The sequence below is a fragment of the Epinephelus lanceolatus genome, chromosome 8, assembly GCF_041903045.1.
Source record: "Epinephelus lanceolatus isolate andai-2023 chromosome 8, ASM4190304v1, whole genome shotgun sequence".
Taxonomy (NCBI): domain Eukaryota; kingdom Metazoa; phylum Chordata; class Actinopteri; order Perciformes; family Serranidae; genus Epinephelus; species Epinephelus lanceolatus.
Genome location: NC_135741.1, coordinates 20,734,664 through 20,754,721, shown reverse-complemented (window position 1 = coordinate 20,754,721; position 20,058 = coordinate 20,734,664). Strand labels below are relative to the sequence as shown.

Sequence of the window (20,058 nt, the reverse complement as noted above, 5' to 3'; positions counted from 1 at the left end):
CTTCTTCCAGAGGTACATACCTTTAATCATTAGCACAATCAGTGTCCATACATTTCAATGTAGGGCTACCTCTGCTGCGTTTATGGCCAGGTTTTGTTTCACTTTTGATAGTCGGTGCCCTGAAATGTTTTTGTTGTCTACTCTGTCACAAAAGAATTTTACTATCACAACAGTGAACAAACTTATGTGTGGTGGAGACATTAAAGACAGGTATTGTTCAAACCTATGACGAGTGTATTGAGGACCCAAATGCTGCACTCTGAAAGTCAGTGACAGTTGGTCATGACCTTTAATTAAACACAGGCAAAGAAGGCACTTGGGCAGATGAAGAAACACAGTTTGTCTTCAGGCCCAGAGCCCACACACAGACCAGGTGAGTAGACAGGACAGGCAGATGAGCCGACGAGGGACCAGCAGGAGGTAAGTCAGGCGATGGATCAAGGAGCCGACAGGTAGGTGAAAGGAGAATACACACACAAGGCAGTGTGTAGCGTCTCACAGACAGTTCCTGAGCTGCAGCAGGCCACTGACATCCATCTCAGCCTCCTCTTCCACGGCAGGTGAGTTGTCCGGCCCTGAGGATGGCTCCTCCTCAGGGGAGCAGAGGTAGGAAGACTGGAAAATTACTAAAGGAGAGGGAGAGCAGGGCACCTGGGAGGGAGGAGCTGTGACAATAACATCATTAGTGTGACTATCCTGATATAGCCAGCGCTCGTCAGATCAACATCAGAAATGACAAACAGCTACGACCTCTGGACGCTACAAAGAATTGAACTGTGATTGATGGGAAGTGGATGAAACTTGCGAATACCTACAAGACGAAGAACGAGGACATAGGTGGATAAATTTAAAGGTAGGTTTTCTGGTTTGGTAAAATTAATTGATGACTAGTTTTCATCTCACTGCTGGCTGAAATAAGTTAGCTGTTGAGAACAAGCTGTTGCAGCTGTTTTTACAAAAAAAAATAAATAAATAAAATGTTGTGCAGTATGGTAGAAATTATCAAGGTTATTTGTCATAATAAATACAATGTAATATAGGACTGCTATTACACTGTTTCTCCATTGTATACACATATGAAATTAAACTATGCACACAATTATGAAAACTTGGAACTCATGTATCAACACCAACAAATGTTTTTTTGGTCAGCCTTCCTCTCCGTTCTCTCTGCTGCTCCATTTTTCTCTGACACAGCAGAAGTCACCTGAGGCCTTTGTAATGCTCTGACACAGGATTGGTGTGTTTTGCTAATTGTGTTTGAGCAGGTGAGATGTGAGTAAGACCAGCTTGTTATTACAGTGTTTCTCCATTGTATACACATTAAACTATGCACACAATTATGAAAACCTGAAGCTCATGTATCAACACCAAGACTCCAGCTGGCAAAACACACTTTTCTTACTGTAGTGTTTTACAAACAGTATCAGATATTAAATTACTGTGAGTTTTGCCAAAACAGGTAACATTTGTGTATTCTCAAAATTCTGACAATGTCGCAGTATTACAGTTTTTTCTCAAGTTATTTAAACACATTTCCTGAAACTACTGCTTCCTTTTTTTCTCCATTTTTAAAGCGTTGGGTTTTTTTGTCACAAAATAAGCTGCATTTTTTGGTGTATGTATTTTCTGTAAAGACTGTTGCCATATTTTAATATCATACTGTGGATGTATCAGATAAACATTGCATTGATACAATCTAGGTCATAGCTCATTTGACAGACAAATGTGCGTGCGTCATAGAATATGGCGGACATTTGTTCGGAAATGATCTCCACCTGGACTAAACTCACAACCCAGAGTCACACTGTAAACCTATAGTTGACACTGTAACATTGTTAGAGTTGTAAAAATACTCAGATGTTACCTGTTTTGGCCAGACTCACAGTAATTGAAGTGATAGAGTAAGTACAATGAGAAACACTACAGTAAGAAATGATAAGAATGTCTTTCTGGGGATGTGATGATGAAATAAGTGCTCAAATACAAAAAGGTCACAAAATAGATATTTATTTGTTTCTGTAATACGAAAAGATTTTCATCTGACTGTAAAATAAATGTTTTTTGGTGTATATATTTTCTGTAAAGACTGGTGCCGTATTGTAGTATCATACTGTGGATGTATCAGATAATCATTGCATTGATACAATCTAGGTCATAGCTCATTTGACAGACAAATGAGCGGACATTTGTCAATCAAATGAGCTCCAACTGGACTAAACTCACAACCCAGAGTCATACTGAATGTCTTTCTGGGGATGTGATGATGAAATAAATGCTCAAATACTAAACAGATATTTATTTGTTACTGTAATACGATAACATTTTCATCTGACTGTAAAACAAATGTTTTTTGGTCGGCCTTCCTCTCCGTTCTGCTGCTCCATTTTTCTCTGACACAGCAGAAGTCACCTGAGGCCTTTGTAATGCTCTGACACAGGATTGGTGTGTTTTGCTAATTGTGTTTGAGCAGGTGAGATGTGAGTCAGAACAGCTTGTAATAAGGGCGTGTTGTTTTACAGGCCAGATTTTTTCAGGTGAACAAAGTGTGCTAAATTATGCAAAAATGTGATTTAAAAATCTCTACTTGAGTTAAAACAATGGAATTGTGCTCAAAGTTCAGCAGTCTGGAGTCTTGGTGTTGATACATGAGCTTCAAGTTTTCAGAACTGTGTCCATAGTTTTACTCTATGTGTGTATACAGTGAAGAAAAACTGTAACTTTAATCTGAGGTAAGACTCTGGGAAGTGAGTTTAGTCCAGCTGGATCGGACAGACAAATGTGCACTGTATCCTATACTGATACAAAGTAAATTCACATTGTATCACAATATGGAAACAGTCTTTACAGTTTACATATAGCAAAAAATTGCAGCCTATTTTGAGACGAAAAAACCTAAACTAAAAGCTGAAAAAGGAGAAAAAACGGAAAGTATTTATACACAGTTTTAAAAATTTAAATAAGTAGCATGGCCTCATTAAGCCAAAGCATACAGTATATAAACAGTATTTTAATTGTTGCATTTTAAATTTCTCTGAGGTGGTTGCAGTAATTCAGTGCAAGAACACTCACCTCACTGGATTTATTTTTGTTTCACGCCTCACTTTTCTTTCTTGAACTCATTCCCTACTGTGCTCTTATGTACATTCTTTTTTCCATAGAAATCACTTTCTCCAGAAAATCCAGCACAGTATCAGGAAGCTTTGGAAGATGGCAGAGCAAGGACAGCACAAGGTAACACATCGTATTTAAATTAAAACATTTTCTATGTCAAAGTATAGCAGTTTGGTGTGGTCTCAAAGAGGTGTGATTTTAACTCTTCTCACGTGTTTTTTTTTCTTTCAATGATCTGCCATTCATTTGAATGGAAAAAATTATGTTGTTTTTTGTGATTTTCATAAAGACCGCTTGGTAAATCTCTGTTGAACAAGAAGAATAAACACAACGGATCATATATAGTTGCCTTGCTGTTGCACAGCAGGCACCCTCAATAAAGGAAAACTAGTTCACTAATTGTACCTTTACTGGTATCTCCTGGGTCATAGATAAACTAGGTGTGTCCCATTTTTGTTGTATTTTGTTCTATCACATGCTCAGTGATCCTGTCAGGGTGTTGTTCAGCCATTCCTCTGTAGCTTTGGCTTCATGTTTGCTTCTGGTTTTACTGGTACTCTTGTAAACATAACAGGACTTGGTTTCTGTTCTATGTGCTGTGCCAGGTGTTTAATGATCCCATCCACGGGCATATGACATTACACCCACTGCTCGTCAAAATCATTGACACACCTCAGTTCCAGAGACTACGAAACATCAAGCAGCTTGGAGGGGCTTACTTTGTTTACCCTGGAGCATCCCACAACCGCTTTGAACACTCTATTGGGTAGGTCCGCATATTATCAGATAGATACAGTTTTGTGTCCCGAGCAAATCACAATCCAAAGCAGGAAGAAAAGCACCTAATATAACTGATACAACCAAAGCAAACACATTAGTATAGGTATAGTAAAAGTTGATGTTTCCAGTTTTGCAGCAGGATACTCGTGTGGTAATTGTGTAACCCGTTTTTTGTTGTTGTGTTCTGTATGTGGGGATAAAGGGTGGGGCACCTAGCAGGAGAACTTGCAAAAGCTCTGCATGCAACGCAGCCAGAACTCCTCATCACTGAAAGAGACATCCTTTGTGTGCAGATTGCTGGTCTTTGCCATGACCTGGGTGAGCCCTTTGACCAAGTGGGAGAGCACTTATTGTGAAATATTTGCAGCAAGGGCAACAATTGTTTAAATGTACAACAGCTTTTTCAGACAGTCTCTCCTGGAAGGCAGTTATAGTGTTGGCACACATTTGTAGCTACACCAAAAAAGTGGCTCCCTCATTCATTATCAGTGAGATAGACAGTCAATAGTCATGTTTTTTAGTCCGCAGTTAAGATCTGAGGTTATATTAATCATAGTCACTATAAATCATCATAAACAGATACGCTCAAATTTTTCTGGAAATTCTGAAATTAATATTAGCGCTGAATTTGGATGGAAACTAGTGTTTTATAGACACACAGTGGAACTGTGTGTATGGCATGACTACTGGTATGTTGTTGCTTTAAAGAAAATAATGCAAACAATAATAACAGTCATTTGCAGCAGATTACAAAACATATTTTTATAATATCATCAATATCAGTAAAGGCCTGTCTCTAATACTAGCCTAAAATAAAACAGGCCTGATAAGATACACTCACAAATGTTTCACTTCACAGTTTGACTTATGTTATGGTATCTCCCATATCTAGGACATGGACCCTTTTCCCATCTGTATGATGGGACGTTCATCCCCGAGGCACGTCCAGGACATGAGTGGAGGGTGAGAAACTGTTATTTCTGTTGTCCCTGACATATGACATGATATGAAATACTGTAAAACTTCAATTAAAAGCCTTGTCTCAATTAAACACCCAGTCTCTTTCACTAGCCTGGTGTGGCTACACACTTTGCTAAATGAACACCTGTCTTAATCAGACGCCTGGTCTGGTTTTCAAGCAGTTCATGTTTTATTATAGAAGTTCTTCAGATGTATAAAACCAGGTTGTTGGCGACCTCAAATCATGTGTCCATTCCTCTATTACTCTGTAAGTTATTCATATTCTTTTAGTCTGTAAGGGTCCTCACATCAAAAGAATCCAAATGAATCCTAGTTGTAAATATTGTTTTGCAGGATAAAGTGATGTTGTGTTGGTATGCTGGGTGCCGTAACTCTCTGATGTGCTGTCTATCTGACCTAAATCGAATGAATGATTCATAATTGAGCCCTAATGTTTAAACAAGTAATATTCATATTGGTTTACATAAACTGTTTGATTGTACAGTACAGGCCAAAAGTTTGGACACACCTTCTCATTCAATGCGTTTTCTTTATTTTCATGACTATTTCCATTGTAGATTCTCACTGAAGGCATCAATACTATGAATGAACACATGTGGAGTTATGTACTTAACAAAAAAAGGTGAAATAACTGAAAACATGTTTTATATTCTAGTTTCTTCAAAATAGCCACCCTTTCCTCTGATTACTGCTTTGCACACTCTTGGCATTCTCTCCATGAGCTTCAAGAGGTAGTCACCTGAAATGGTTTCCACTTCACAGGTGTGCCTTATCAGGGTTAATTAGTGGAATTTCTTGCTTTATCAATGGGGTTGGGACCATCAGTTGTGTTGTGCAGAAGTCAGGTTAATACACAGCCGACAGCCCTATTGGACAACTGTTAAAATTCATATTATGGCAAGAACCAATCAGCTAACTAAAGAAAAACGAGTGGCCATCATTACTTTAAGAAATGAAGGTCAGTCAGTCCGGAAAATTGCAAAAACTTTAAATGTGTCCCCAAGTGGAGTCGCAAAAACCATCAAGCGCTACAACGAAACTGGCACACATGAGGACCGACCCAGGAAAGGAAGACCAAGAGTCACCTCTGCTTCTGAGGATAAGTTCCTCCGAGTCACCAGCCTCAGAAATCGCAAGTTAACAGCAACTCAGATCAGAGACCAGATGAATGCCACACAGAGTTCTAGCAGCAGACCCATCTTTAGAACAACTGTTAAGAGGAGACTGCGCCAATCAGGCCTTCATGGTCAAATAGCTGCTAGGAAACCACTGCTAAGGAGAGGCAACAAGCAGAAGAGATTTGTTTGGGCCAAGAAACACAAGGAATGGACATTAGACCAGTGGAAATCTGTGCTTTGGTCTGATGAGTCCAAATTTGAGATCTTTGGTTCCAACAGCCGTGTCTTTGTGAGACGCAGAAAAGGTGAATGGATGGATTCCACATGCCTGGTTCCCACTGTGAAGCATGGAGGAGGAGGTGTGATGGTGTGGGGGTGTTTTGCTGGTGACACTGTTGGGGATTTATTCAAAATTGAAGGCACACTGAACCAGCATGGCTACCACAGCATCCTGCAGCGACATGCCATCCCATCCGGTTTGCGTTTAGTTGGACGATCATTTATTTTTCAACAGGACAATGACCCCAAACACACCTCCAGGCTGTGTAAGTGCTATTTGACCAAGAAGGAGAGTGATGGAGTGCTGCGGCACATGACCTGGCCTCCACAGTCACCGGACCTGAACCCAATCGAGATGGTTTGGGGTGAGCTGGACCGCAGAGTGAAGGCAAAGGGGCCAACAAGTGCTAAACACCTCTGGGAACTCCTTCAAGACTGTTGGAAAACCATTTCAGGTGACTAACTCTTGAAGCTCATGGAGAGAATGCCAAGAGTGTGCAAAGCAGTAATCAGAGCAAAGGGTGGCTATTTTGAAGAAACTAGAATATAAAACATGTTTTCAGTTATTTCACCTTTTTTTGTTAAGTACATAACTCCACATGTGTTCATTCATAGTTTTGATGCCTTCAGTGAGAATCTACAATGTAAATAGTCATGAAAATAAAGAAAACGCATTGAATGAGAAGGTGTGTCCAAACTTTTGGCCTGTACTGTATTTCCCATCTTTGCTGAGCAACAGTTTTATATTCCTTTCAACAGTGAAAGGAATTAAAGGCCTGTCCCATATAGACGCCTGTTGATGTCAGTGATTTAAGCAATTAGTAGCCCGGGCTATTAATTGAAGTTTTGCAGTGATAACCACTGAAATCATCGTACATAGGTGAGTCGGGCTCAATGAGGAGAGGGGAGAGCGATTCTTGGTCTCTGCTGCTGATATTTTAGTGTGGGGCAGTGTGGTTCTTTCAGCCAGATGAACCTAAAGGTCGACATGGCACAGGCTTGAGAAGTTACAAGTCTTTCCTGTTTCAATACTCCATCTGTTACAATCAACAAAGTGAACCCAAGCACAGAACACAGACTCAGGAAGAAAGTGATACTTACACCTCTGTGAACAGATGTTCCTTTACCCAAGTTTGGACCTATTATGTAATATATAATGTGTGCAATTAAATATGGAATCCATCAGCTGTGTAATTCTGGGCTCATACTCATGTTTAAAATATCAATTTAATAATAATATTAATTATGAAAAAATAACTGTTCAGTCCTTCATTATGCTATCTTTGAATGAGCACAAATGTATTCATACAAATTTAGAAGAAAGAACTAAAATAACTGCTTCAAAAGCCTTATTACTATATTTCATAAATTCCCTCTCTAATATTTGTTTCATATTGGATACATCAACAAATTTCTTCTTCAAACAACTGCATTTATTCACGTTTCTCACCAAACGCTACATTTTACAAGATCACATTTGAACACCTCATGAGAACAACCTTTGCCCAATACTCATTTTACTGAAAAGAGCTTGAACACATCATAATGTGATTAATACGTTAAATAATTCTCCTCCTGCTGATGTCAAACACAGATTAGTTGTTCACAATGTGGCATTGTCAAGGAAACGATATGGTGTGTCACCTGACGTGTCGATGGTTACTTTACTTTGTCCTTTCATCCTGACAGCGTCCCGAGGAAGATCTCTGTTCATCCCAAACATGTTTTCTATTGTCACTACTGATGTGGTACAAAAGGAAAACATCGGCCACTGCCATCGGTGGATGTCATCTTATTTGCTAATAGGCCAATGGCAGTCAGCAAGGCTATTAATAAGTGCATCCTGAAATTAAATGACATCAACATGACATATTTAACAATGGAACAACAACAACAATGAAAATGTTGATTCTCCTGACATTAATTATTGGTGCTGTAATAAATGTCAGCAGTATAATGTAAACGTCAAACCTTGGTATAATGAACCCACACAAAACATTTGTAATACATGAAATTGTGTCATTCGCGAGGCAGAGTTTGTGCAGATTTTGGAGAGAGTCACTGTTGTTGGTTTTACACCAACACCCGTCACTGGGCATCTATCTATCTATCTATCTATCTATACTTTTGCTATTAATTCTCATATATTGATGAATCTATGTATCTTGCAGCATGAGGATGCCTCTGTACAGATGTTTTATCACCTAGTGGAACGTAATGGCCTACAGCAGGAGATGGAGAGGTACGGCCTGGTGCTGCCTGTGGACCTGACCTTCATCAAAGAGATGATTGCAGGACCACTCAAAAAAAGACAGGGAGAACCGCACACAGAGACAGTTGATGAGGTTTGTTCCTTTGTTCCTAGCTAATAAGATCAACCCGTAGAGCTCTGCTGTTACTTCGAAATGTGTGTAGTTGAACTCAAAAGTTATGACTGCACAGATTGTAGATTCTAACATATTATATTTGCAACAGTGAGATTAAATCTGCCGTTCTCTTTAACTGTTATTTCCATCGTTATGTCCAATTGTTGTTTCTAATATTGATGACTATTTTGTTTACTTCAACAATTAATTTTCCTATCATTACATCAGTTACTTAAAAGAGAACTGCAGATGTAATTTCACTGTTACAAATATAATATGTTATATCAATAAGCTGTCAAACAGGTGTTAACGAGGTGTGAAGCTGTCATCTGTTTGTGGCTCAGTAAATGTGTCGTGTGCAGAGGATTGTGGGTCAGAGTAGCCAGAAAAGCATGCTGGCTTGCATACTGCAAAATCGGACAGGATGTAGTAGAACATCCTGGTATGTTTGGTACTAATGTTGTGCTGTGGACTGTATTTCTTTACCACATGGTCACTGGTTGTCTGTCATATATTTCTCCTTATATGTCTTGTTGTATGTTTCTTTTTACTGTGCCTGCCTCAGGAATCACTCCTTAAGGGGCATACAGAGTTATCTGAACTGACTAAAAGGTGCAGAACATCAGTCCTGCCTATGTAAACTGTTTGAAATCATTCAGTATCATTATTACTACAGCAGCCAGTGTCTAATGTCAATAATGTGCTGTCATCTCTGCAGTGGCCATATGAAGGCCGTTCAAAGGACAAGTCCTTCCTCTATGAAATTGTGGCCAACAAACCAAATGGCATTGATGTGGACAAGTTTGACTACTTTGCCAGGTGAGGCTTGTTGTTCAGCTACTGAAGAGAAATTCACTTTGTGATGCAGAGTGACAAATTATTATGTGTTATTTCCCCAGAACAATTACAACATTCTCCTGATTTTAACAGTATGGAGCAATCTCCAGGGTGCTTTGATTAGTTTAACATAAAAAGCCTATTTTCTTCACACATTTCTTTACTGTCTCCTCTCAGGGACTGCCACCACCTGGGCATCCGGAACAACTTTGACCATCTCCGCTACTTTAGGTTTGCCAGGGTGTGTGAGATGGACGGGCAGAAGCACATCTGCTCTAGGGACAAGGTGCTGACTTTGCTACATCTTCTTTTTGATCGGATTTTAAAACAACAATCTGTTCAGATGATTAGATGTGACTAAAATACATGTAATTCTTTTAATAGGAGGTGAACAATCTGTATGACATGTTCCACACAAGGTACAGTCTCCACAGAAGAGCCTACCAGCACAGTGTGAACAACATCGTGCAGTTCATGTAAGTACTGACCCTTCTCAGGTTTATACTGAAACAACATTTTGCTTTGTCTGCTGTATGATGTAGCTTATTTCATACAATTGACTCTCTTGTATAATATACATTAGGTGATCACATATTGTATATGATTATCCAGGATTGCAGAGGCCTTTGTAAAAGCAGACGAGCACATCCAGATTGAAGGCTCAGGAGGGGAGATGTTCACTCTCTCCACAGCCAAAGATAACATGGAGGCCTACACCAAGCTGACAGGTCTGTAGATACCACTGTGTGCTGTAAGCTTGTGTTTTAACATTAATGCAGAGGGAGGAGTGGGCAGGATACACAAACCACCATCTGTGCCATGTTCAACAAAGACTACATGTCTTCTGAATTGTCCAAACATATTCTGTCAGACTCCTGTCAGTATTACTTCCTGTGTTCGATTGTTTTTATTTACTAACATAAATGATATGAAACACTGACAATTGTCTGAATTATTCTAAGAATTTTGGTGGTAAATGGCTCAGTTAGGCAACTTACCTGCACACATCATGTCATCAGCTGACATCATGTCTTACAGCCGACCCACTTTATTTGTGCACTTTAGCAGTTTAGTTACAACAATAACAGCTTAGCAAGCAAGGTCACCACTATTTATAAACTAACACAAAGACATGGACGAATCTTACGTCTGACCCTCGAGTGAGACAAAGATCGTCTTTATGGGCTCAAAAACTCACCATGCCGAGCTAATGTTGCTAAGCTATGATCAGACAGTTGGGTTTAGCAAATAATTGAGAGCAGAACAAACTTGCTCAGGTTTATTCATGTTTTTTCATTAAGCAGAAGTAATTTTATCAGATATATTGGTGAGTTAAACCTCTTAGTTTACAGCGTCAGTTGTTTATTTGTGAAACACTACGAATGATTTTGTGACCTTGTCTTTGGTTTGTTCTAACTGATCTGTCTTCTGCTCTGTTGTTTGCCCTGTAGATGATGTCTTTAACCAAATACTCAACTCCTCCGATCAGGGCTTGGATGAGGCGAGGGAGATTCTACAGAGGATCATCACTCGAAACCACTACAAGTTACTGGCTGAAACAAAGTGTAAACCAAGCCAAATCAAGGTGTGCACCATGTGTTTTTGTGCCTGTACAGCAAAACACTTCAGTTTGACATGTTATCTATTTCACTGCAGCTATAAGTACACCAATGATCATAAGAGCAGGTTTTGTTATAACAGAACTGGATGTTGTGCTCCTTTTGTGGTTGATGAGCGCAGATGTCTCTATGGGTATTGTACCTGGATGTCATGTGGAGCGCAACACATTCCTATCAGTCACAATTACTATTACAATTACAATTACTATACAATTATCGCTGCACCTTTATGCATCAAAATGTATTTCTATAAATTCTATAGATTTCTATACATCATTTCTTTTTCCCACTGTGTGACTACCATAATTAAATAAACAGATGAATTTACATGCACACAATGTGACTTGACCAGATCCCTCTTTCAACTTCATAGAGGCTGAAATGCTTCCATGCCCTAACTTTTAAACCAGGGAGTTCCAGTCAGATTGCAGCCATCTACGGTTGCTCCTGCTAATCCATTGTGGGGATATTTATGTCGTCACAGTGTCCAGTATTTGCATACTGTAACGTTTCATAGGAAACAGTATGTAACTCACATAGTGTCAAATTATAATTAGTATGCAGCCTTTTTATTTTAAAAAGTAAACTTCATCAGTTAATGACTTAGTTGATTTGAAAGCACTTTACATTCTCCAGCCTGCATAAGAGTAACACAATGAGGGGGAGGTGCTTCGCTGTGTTGTTACTGACGTCTCCAGCAGTGGAGAGCAGGGTTTCTCTCCGTTAGCTCCAGGTAAAGCCAAGATGCTGAGCGGACCAGGAACAAGATTTTTGAGGTGAAACAGACTGAGCACAGATTTATTTTCTTCACAGCAGAGGTTTTAAGTTGTTTAACGCTGCAGCATGTGTTGATCAGCTGGTCTCGTTTGTTTACATTACTGCTGATCATTGCTCCATATCATTAACATCAGTTTCTGAGTAATGGCATAGAAAGTATTCACGTTATACTTCACATTCACTTTGCAAATATTGTTATTTAGATACTTAATCAAAACATGCTCGGAATTACTGCCTTTGTGAAGATATAGCCTGTTCTCCCTCCTAGCTCGCCAAATACTGCCGCTTTGTCAGTGACTTTGGCATCAGAGACCGACGCACAGAAGCACCTTTCATGGTGATATGTTGGCAGCAGTTTGTAATGGCACTACGCCCTACTACCAAAACAGGCGCATGAGGGTACCTAGTGCGTCATATTTTGACACGTATATCCACTTACAAAGCGGCGGTATTTGAAAAGTTGGGATGTGAACGTGTTGATATGACTTACAAGTTAACTCTAGCATGTCTGTGCTGTAGATTGTCTGGATGGCGCACTGCTCTCATGGATGACAGCCCCCAGCTTACATCATCATTTTGCAAAAGCTCCATTTTCCCCATACACAGTAAAATATTCATATTAAGATTTATATACTCTGAATAGCGTTTTGAACCTTTGAATAACTGATCATGTTTCAGTGTGGACAGACGGCCAAAAATGAGAAACAAAAATATGTTTTTTTAATTTAAATTTCTAATGTGGACATATCCTTACTGTGTGTTGTCAAGATGGACTATAACTCAAACCTCTTGCCCCTCCCACTTGTCATCTTTTATCCTCCCTCCTTAAAAAGATGTTTCCCAGGTGGAAAGAGGCATTGCTTAGTGACCTTCAGGAGGACAGGCTAAACCCAGAGGACTTTGTAGTTTTAGTGAGTTTTTCGTCTTATCACTTTTACTTCACTTTTCTTTCAATCTTGGCTTTTGTGGATTGAGATTTATTTTGTGAGATGCTTGTCATAATTAACTTGTGAATGTTAAATAGGGCTCTGTCTAACCCTTCTCTTTTAGGACAGTACTATGGACTATGGGAGGAAAGACAAAGACCCAATTGAAAAGGTGTATTTCTACAGCAAGAGAGATCCTACCAGAGCATTCCATATCCCCAGAGAGCGGGTCAGAACTAACGCAATGACAACAAAATCATCTCTGTCTTTCCATGAGCTATTCATTCCTTGGGTGTATTTCTTTATAAGACAGCCTCTGTTACAGTATGGCATTTTTCTCAAGTTTATGCTGTTGTCATTCTTGTCAGGTGTCCAGCCTCCTCCCAACATGCTTTTCTGAGACGCTCATCAGGTTTTACTGTAAGAAGACTGATGAAGAGCCACTGGAGCGTGCCCGTGTGTGCTTTGGGTACTGGTGCGAAGATAGAGGGTTGCCAGTGCCTCGGGTAATATTAGGATCTAGGCTGTTAAATATAGAAAAGTACTGTGTGGGGCCCTCAGGCTTGAGGTTCTATTAAATGGCAGTGATACTGTAGTCTGTACTAGGGATGTCACGATACCAAAAATTCAGTAGTCGGTGCCGATACCAGTAAAATTACACGATTCTCGATACCAAAGTCGATACCACGGTAAAAAAAAAATCCTAAGATCCCATGTACTTAAACAAGAAAAATAGTTTATTAAAATATTTGCATATAAAATAACATTTCTATCAACAGATTGATATTACTTATATACAGGGGGGAAAGTAGTTTTAAAGTCTTGCCAGTACTATTACCAGAACCTTCATTGCTTCATATTGTTCACCTCTCCCCGCTTCATGCGTTTTTAAAGGCAAAGTCAAAAACCAAACAAACAAATAAAAACATTTTCAATATTTTACTGTACCTGTATGGAGTAGAAAGAAATTAGACACTTCACAATGTGTATAGTAAAATGTTTGTTTTAACCTCTCCGCCTGGACACTGATGTCCTTGCTCCCTCCCTCCTCGCTCCTCCCTCCTCTGTTAAATGGTATCTCACAGGCGCACTACGTCATCAAACCATGTGATGTTTGGTACTGCCGGATTCAGGAAGCTCTTGGCTTTTCAAAAATAACATTGTTTTTCTTTTATTTTTTATGGATTTCGCACCAGAGCAGCCTAAACACACAAAGTCCAAAATCGCGATGAGTGGTGACAAGTCATGTCATGCCATTTTTCGACAGGAAAAGTTAAAAGATTACTTGCGATCTTATGTGGAGCCGTCTGTGGACACATAGCTCTTTTATAAAAGGTAAGAGTCTCACTTGTACCACTATTTTTGGCTGAGATACACCGTCTAGAAAGTGGGATCACAACTTTCACGTTTCACATGGCTTTATTTGGTGATATTTTATGGTGTTTCTGTGTCATAAACAACATCAGCTATCATAATCACACCTGATTTCAATAAGGTAAAATGTTTGAAGCTGGCTGAGTGTTGTTTGATCACTGATAGTACTGTTTTGAAGCCGAGTGAGCGCTCTTGTCATGTGGAGCTCCGCATGGATCTTTTCATGGAAAAAACACTGTAGAATGGTCATACTTTGAGCATCTTCCTCAAATTTGAAACAAATGTTCATTGATAGTGTGCCTACATCCCCACAGTGCCATTCACCTGCTCAGATGAAGCCACAGACAGACTTCTGCTTACATAACATATTACCAGCATTGTTGCATGCTGTTCTTGAACAAGAACTGCTCCTATGCCGACTGTTCCTGCATTGGCTATGACCTTGGTGGGAGCATCCTTGTCAAATATGCCAAAGTGCCGGCCTCAGCTAGTTTTTCTTTAAGCGCTTTGGACGCTTGTTTTTGCTCAGGCCCGAAGTGAAACGGTGTGTCCTTCTTTGTTTATCTCCACAGAGGCTCTGATATGCTGGTGAACTGGGGTATTACGTAATCGGCTACTGTAGCCAGCTAAGCCCAGAAAGCTGCGTACCTCCGATGCATTCTCAGGTTCTTGTGCCTCAGCTACAGCTCTCACTCTCTCTGTGGTGGGACCATTGCCCTCTTTGGAAAGTAGCATGCCCATGAATATTAACTTGTTCATGTTAAACTGACACCTCTCTGTGTTTAGGGTCAGCCTACAACTCTCCAGTCTTAACAAAACTGCATGGAGTCGTTGATCGTGGGCATGAACGATTATGTCATCGGAGATATTCTCTACCAATGCCAGACAGTGTTGTTGCAATTTCGTGTTGGTATTGTTCACTTGCAGAGAAAACGCCAAATATGAGTCTCTTATACCTAGAGGTAGACTCACAAGTCAGTCTTTAGACGCTTTGCTTAACTAAAGACTGATGTCTTTCTCCCTGATTTTGTGTTTAGATGGACGGATACAATTTCAGAGTTTACAAAAACTCCCTACGTTGCAGAACCGATAGTAAATCTGCAGCGCGGTCCATCTGTGGCTCGCTGAACTCTTGTGCTCGTACACATAGTCCGACTAGAAACACGTGTAGCGGTACAAAATGGCTCAGCTGCGCTCGCAGAAAATGCCCTCAAAGTTAGTGGATGTTTGTTGCGTTTGCGGCGACATTCTCGCCAACTAAAAGAAACAAACATAATCTTTTACAAGGCCATGACTCATCCGTCCGGCCGAACAATACATTGGCATTGGCGGACGAGAAAAGGGGGAGCGCACATTTCCGGGAGGGCGTGTCCTTTTCAAAAATGCAAGAGGCGGTGCTTTGTTGCCGGCCGTTTTCTCCAGTGTGTTAAACACACTTTAGAAAGGAGTGTCCCCAGACTATCAGAAGGCGGAGATCTCTGATTGTCTGGTGGCGAGACTAACCTAGAGGTACCTGTATGCACTGCAAACATAGTGATGTCTCTTGACTCTGGTGTGAGCTCCAGCTGGTGGTAGCCCCACTTTCGGTCCAGTTTTCTGAAAATGGCTGATCCATTCATTCCTTGTAAAAGCTTGTCCACTGTGGGAATCAGGTATCTCTCTGATGATGGCTGCATTTGCTCTTCTCATATTGAGGCACATTCTGATGTCACCTTCTGCTGCTTTTGGGGCGAGTACAACAGGATTCACCCATGGTGTGGGCAGATCTACTTATTTTATAATGTCCATTTCTAGCAGCTGATTTATTTTTTTCTCTACTGCTTTCTTTAGATGGAAGGGCACCCGTCTCAAGGGTTGTGCCACAGGTGCTACACTCTCATCAATATGTAGACTTATTTGCTTGGTGTCAGGATAGTGGTGTTAGTATTTTAAACGTTTAGTATCGGCCATCCCTAGGCCCTGCTAAGGGGGTTTCTGATGGACATCGCAAGCAGCACTTGCCACAGACGGCCGGGGGACACTAATTATAGTCTAGTTCAGCCGTGCTGGCAATGACTGTCACAAACCCCTTACAAGGTCCCTCCTCCCCTGGTCTGTCTGCACTCCCTGTCAGCATCATATCATGAGAAGCATGAAGTGTCCTCATATTAGAAAGTATATTATTAATGCTAATGTGTGATAACTTCTCTTTCAAAGATGGAGAGAACAAGAGCACAGAGGGGGCCGGCAGAAGATCCTCACGGGTAAGAATGTTCAGATAAAGTGGAGGAAATTTAAAGCTTACATAAGTAATGTAACTCTTTCATGATCTTTTTTTATCAAGCAGTGGATATGCACATAATATTTTGTTATCAGGTTAACTAATGATGTTAAAACAACGAATGAATGATAATCATTTTTGAGTTATTCAGAGTCTGTGTGAGAATACTGGATAGTTAGGACAAACACAGGCTATGTAACTGTGTAGTTTGCAGTATTGTGGTAAAGTTCACAGTAATGGACTAATGTGGCCTGATGCAGGACAGGCTTTGGTATCCATGCTCACTGTTAGCTTGGGTCAAGGGTAGCAGTCATCAATTTGAATTTAAGCTGATGACGCTCTTTAGTATCACTTGCCAAATTGCATGTTGATGCTGTGGCTAAGGTTTGGAAAGCAGCCCTGACTGAATGATAGCCCATGTAAACTCTGCTGATACCTATATTGTAGAATGCAGCCCAGAGCCACAGCAGCCTTAAAACCTGTTGAGCCCTAAAGTCCCCCAACTGGGGGGTATCAATACACTGATCAGAAGAATATAGTGATGTTGCCCATCAAATTTAACAGCAGAACCTCAGCTACAAGGCTGTAAAGAAACTTTTTACATGCCCCAAACTCAGTTTTAACATCAACTAAATAAACAACAACAACAACTAACTCCAAACAGCATCGATATCCCAACGCACTCGGTATATTTCGGGCTCCAACTCGACCACATGTTATTCAAAACACACACCATTCATCTCAAATGAAAGCTGAGACTCCACTCTTTCCACATGTATACTCCAAATCACTCTCCCTTTAACCATCACAGAGCTACAGCCCAAAGAACAACAACAACAGAAATCTCTTTGCCAAAATATATTTGTAATATGGCTCTTAGCTTATTAATTTCGCCGTAAAATGCGCATTCTGCTGTTCATTCACGCTCCGTTCGCGTACTACCGAAAGTTGTCAGTCATTCAAATGAATCCGGGCGGAAAAAAAGGTTCCGGGGGAACAAAAACAATGACCACACACAGCAGCCGACATCTCCCCACTGCGCGTTCTGCTGACTCTGATTGGCTTACAGTGCTGTCAGTCTCGTTTTGGTGGGTATGGCGTCATTCTATTGGCTCTAACGAATCAAACGAGGTGTCAATCACTCAAATCGGCCAAGCCGTCGCGGAATTACGGGCATCCAAATCTCAGAATAGAAACAGGTTCAAATGTACAGTAGTAGGTGCATATTGGTCAGTTTGGAGTGGGAAACAGAGTAAAAAAATGAAACAGACAGTTGTATGTGTATACCCTAAACATCAGTAGGGATTTACAGAAACAAAAATGAAAGAAATAGGATTGTACATGACAAAAATCGCATGCAAACATGATGCAATTTTGGAGAGCTCACCTGAATTTTCTGTACTATAACCTCTCTAATGTTGTTTTGCTTCACTTTATCAGAATCAGCCTTTGCAGAGTTAATGTTCACATATTGAGCTATATGATTTAATAGAGGTTTAGAGCTGCTGCTGCTGCTGTTGCTGCTGCATCATGCCAAAGGGATACTCATCCTAAAAATGCTTCTTTTTTTTTTAGGCGAACCTCAAAATATTTCATTTGTGCTGTGTGCCATCTTCATTTACTCTTCACATATAACACATATACTGATATTTACACATCTTAACAAATCTCACAAGTGTGCCCTTTACCATGACACCAGAAGTATTCAAATAGACCTTGTGGTTGCAGAGATATATTCATTTCATTATGGATATGCAATTTTCGAGCAGAGGCCTATAAAATAGGGTCAGGTACCAAGAAGGTCAGAGGATCATAAAGCCTGTTGAAAAAGAAAACAAGTCCACCGCAGGTGACAGTACAAATCAGTTTGGCAGTTATTTTGAGATGAATCATTTTTCTCCACTACACTGCTCCTATGGATTTGGGGGCTTCCCCACCAGGCCAAGCCCCACTTTAACCCCTGAGTACAGTGCCCTGCTTCAGTGATGATGAAGTTGATATCTCAGTGCACTGCTCATGTTAATATTAATGTCTTTTTTTTTACAGGCAGGGGGGAGGCCAAGAAGCACCACAGCAAAACCCAGAGGGAGAACAAGTTTTGGCAGATGGAAATTAAAACTGAAAAAAGAAGGCAAACACTCCCTGACATCACTGGTTTATTATGATTAAAAATGATTGAAAATGATTTAAATGTTCTGTAAGGTGAGCATGTTAACACAGCAATGTGTAAACCTTGAGGACCCTGAAGTACTTATAATCAGCACTTATAATCAGCTTTATTTTAGACTCCATCTGCAGCAGTATATGTCACACTACCACAATACTATACTGCCATTGTGTAATTCAGCTGTCAACAAATCAGTTGTCTTTGTCTGAAACTGAGTATGTATGCAGTATATTTTAGGGAATTGTTGTTGTTGTGAATTGGGAGTCTCCTATCAATCACATTTATTCTTTTTTATGCATTCTCTGTGTATTCCCTCTGATCAGGGCAAGCTGTAAAGCACTACCAACATGTGCACTGGAGTGAAAGTGAACATATAATCTGAGTTTTAGGGACATGACATATCTAAAGGTGTTTGGTTTTGATGTTAATCGTGTGACTTAATGTGGTAATCAGATCAGATATTAGTTTGACTTTGAGTGATTTTTGATTAGAGGTTGTTTTTGGTGTTGTGGTTGCAACTTGGTCATTTTACTGTATCTTTGCTCACCTACTGCATTTATCATTATAGCCAAAGGGCTGAAAGACACATTCAATTTTCTCTTATGACTGGAAGTTGGGTGCAAATCTTGCTCAACAAATATGATCCCAATAAGCCAAACTGGGGCGCCATAATTTAAGGTAAAAATTTTGAACTTGAAAAGTCCCCTATACCATAAGTCCGACTTACATGGAACTTGGCACAGACATCTATCTGCCTGACTACATTTTCTGCCATTTTCAATATTTTTTAAACCTATTTATGACATCTCCTCCTAAACTGTAGGTCCAGTTTGTACAACTAACCAATAAACTTTGAGTGGGCGTGGCTTAGCACAGAAATAGGCCAATCATTAGGACACTTTCAGGAATGTCAGTGCAGGTACCTCAAACATACCCTGAAAATCTCATTCAAATCGAGCACTAGAGGGCGCTACAAATGCAGACTAGATTTACTGCCCTGCAGTTGTCTCTGCTAACCAGTCAAGTCAAGCTTTCATCCATGTCTCTGCAGACTGTATATGTAGCCGTAGACAATGTTTCAAATATGGAGATGCAAAGAAGCTATTTTAAAATGTGGACACTTCACACACATCCTCAATCTTTGAAAACAGGCTCTTGGGAAGCACTTAGTGTTTAATCTGTCAATATGAAATAAAATAATTAGGATTACTATTATGATGACATTATATATCACTATTTCTCACTGTAGTCATACCTTAAAGCTCACTTTGCTTTCTTTGATGTAACCATCGTTGTGTTTTGCTAATGGTGTGAAAATGTATCAGATTCTTAATATGTGATGGGTCTGTAAAGAGAAACCTACCAAAGGTTATTAGAGCCTTTCAACTGTATTCCTATTGACATGGGTTGATAACAGATTATGCCTGTCTGTTTGAAATAAAACTCTTTTTCTCTCGTCA

At 40.0% G+C, this 20,058-nt stretch overlaps 1 protein-coding gene across 2 annotated transcripts; it reads left to right on the top strand.

Annotated features, from left to right (window-relative positions):
• The first annotated feature begins 505 nt into the window (after nucleotides 1-505).
• On the top strand, nucleotides 506-20,058 carry LOC117258065 (deoxynucleoside triphosphate triphosphohydrolase SAMHD1-like). 2 transcript variants are annotated; one of them, XM_078169985.1, is made up of 16 exons: nucleotides 512-853; nucleotides 3,162-3,234; nucleotides 3,720-3,880; nucleotides 4,097-4,212; nucleotides 4,787-4,857; nucleotides 8,444-8,617; nucleotides 9,357-9,457; nucleotides 9,653-9,761; nucleotides 9,860-9,951; nucleotides 10,088-10,203; nucleotides 10,927-11,060; nucleotides 12,705-12,782; nucleotides 12,922-13,026; nucleotides 13,166-13,303; nucleotides 16,368-16,414; nucleotides 18,478-20,058. In XM_078169985.1, exons 2-16 carry the CDS (start codon nucleotides 3,211-3,213, stop codon nucleotides 18,545-18,547), a joined length of 1,536 nt encoding a protein of 511 aa, XP_078026111.1. In that variant the 5' UTR covers nucleotides 512-853; nucleotides 3,162-3,210; the 3' UTR covers nucleotides 18,548-20,058. The 2 variants fall into 2 exon arrangements, with proteins under 2 accessions (XP_078026112.1, XP_078026111.1); XM_078169986.1 differs by lacking the exons at nucleotides 16,368-16,414; nucleotides 18,478-20,058 and adding an exon at nucleotides 16,002-16,355 and having other exon boundaries at nucleotides 506-853.

Bases quoted from the DNA above. Each gene is read 5' to 3' on its own strand.
- LOC117258065 (XM_078169985.1), top strand. From the start codon at position 3,211: ATGGCAGAGCAAGGACAGCACAAG. The intron at 3,235-3,719 runs GTAACACATCGT...GTGCTGTGCCAG, and splicing joins CAGAGCAAGGACAGCACAAG to GTGTTTAATGATCCCATCCA. The intron at 16,415-18,477 runs GTAAGAATGTTC...TTTTTTTTACAG, and splicing joins CCGGCAGAAGATCCTCACGG to GCAGGGGGGAGGCCAAGAAG.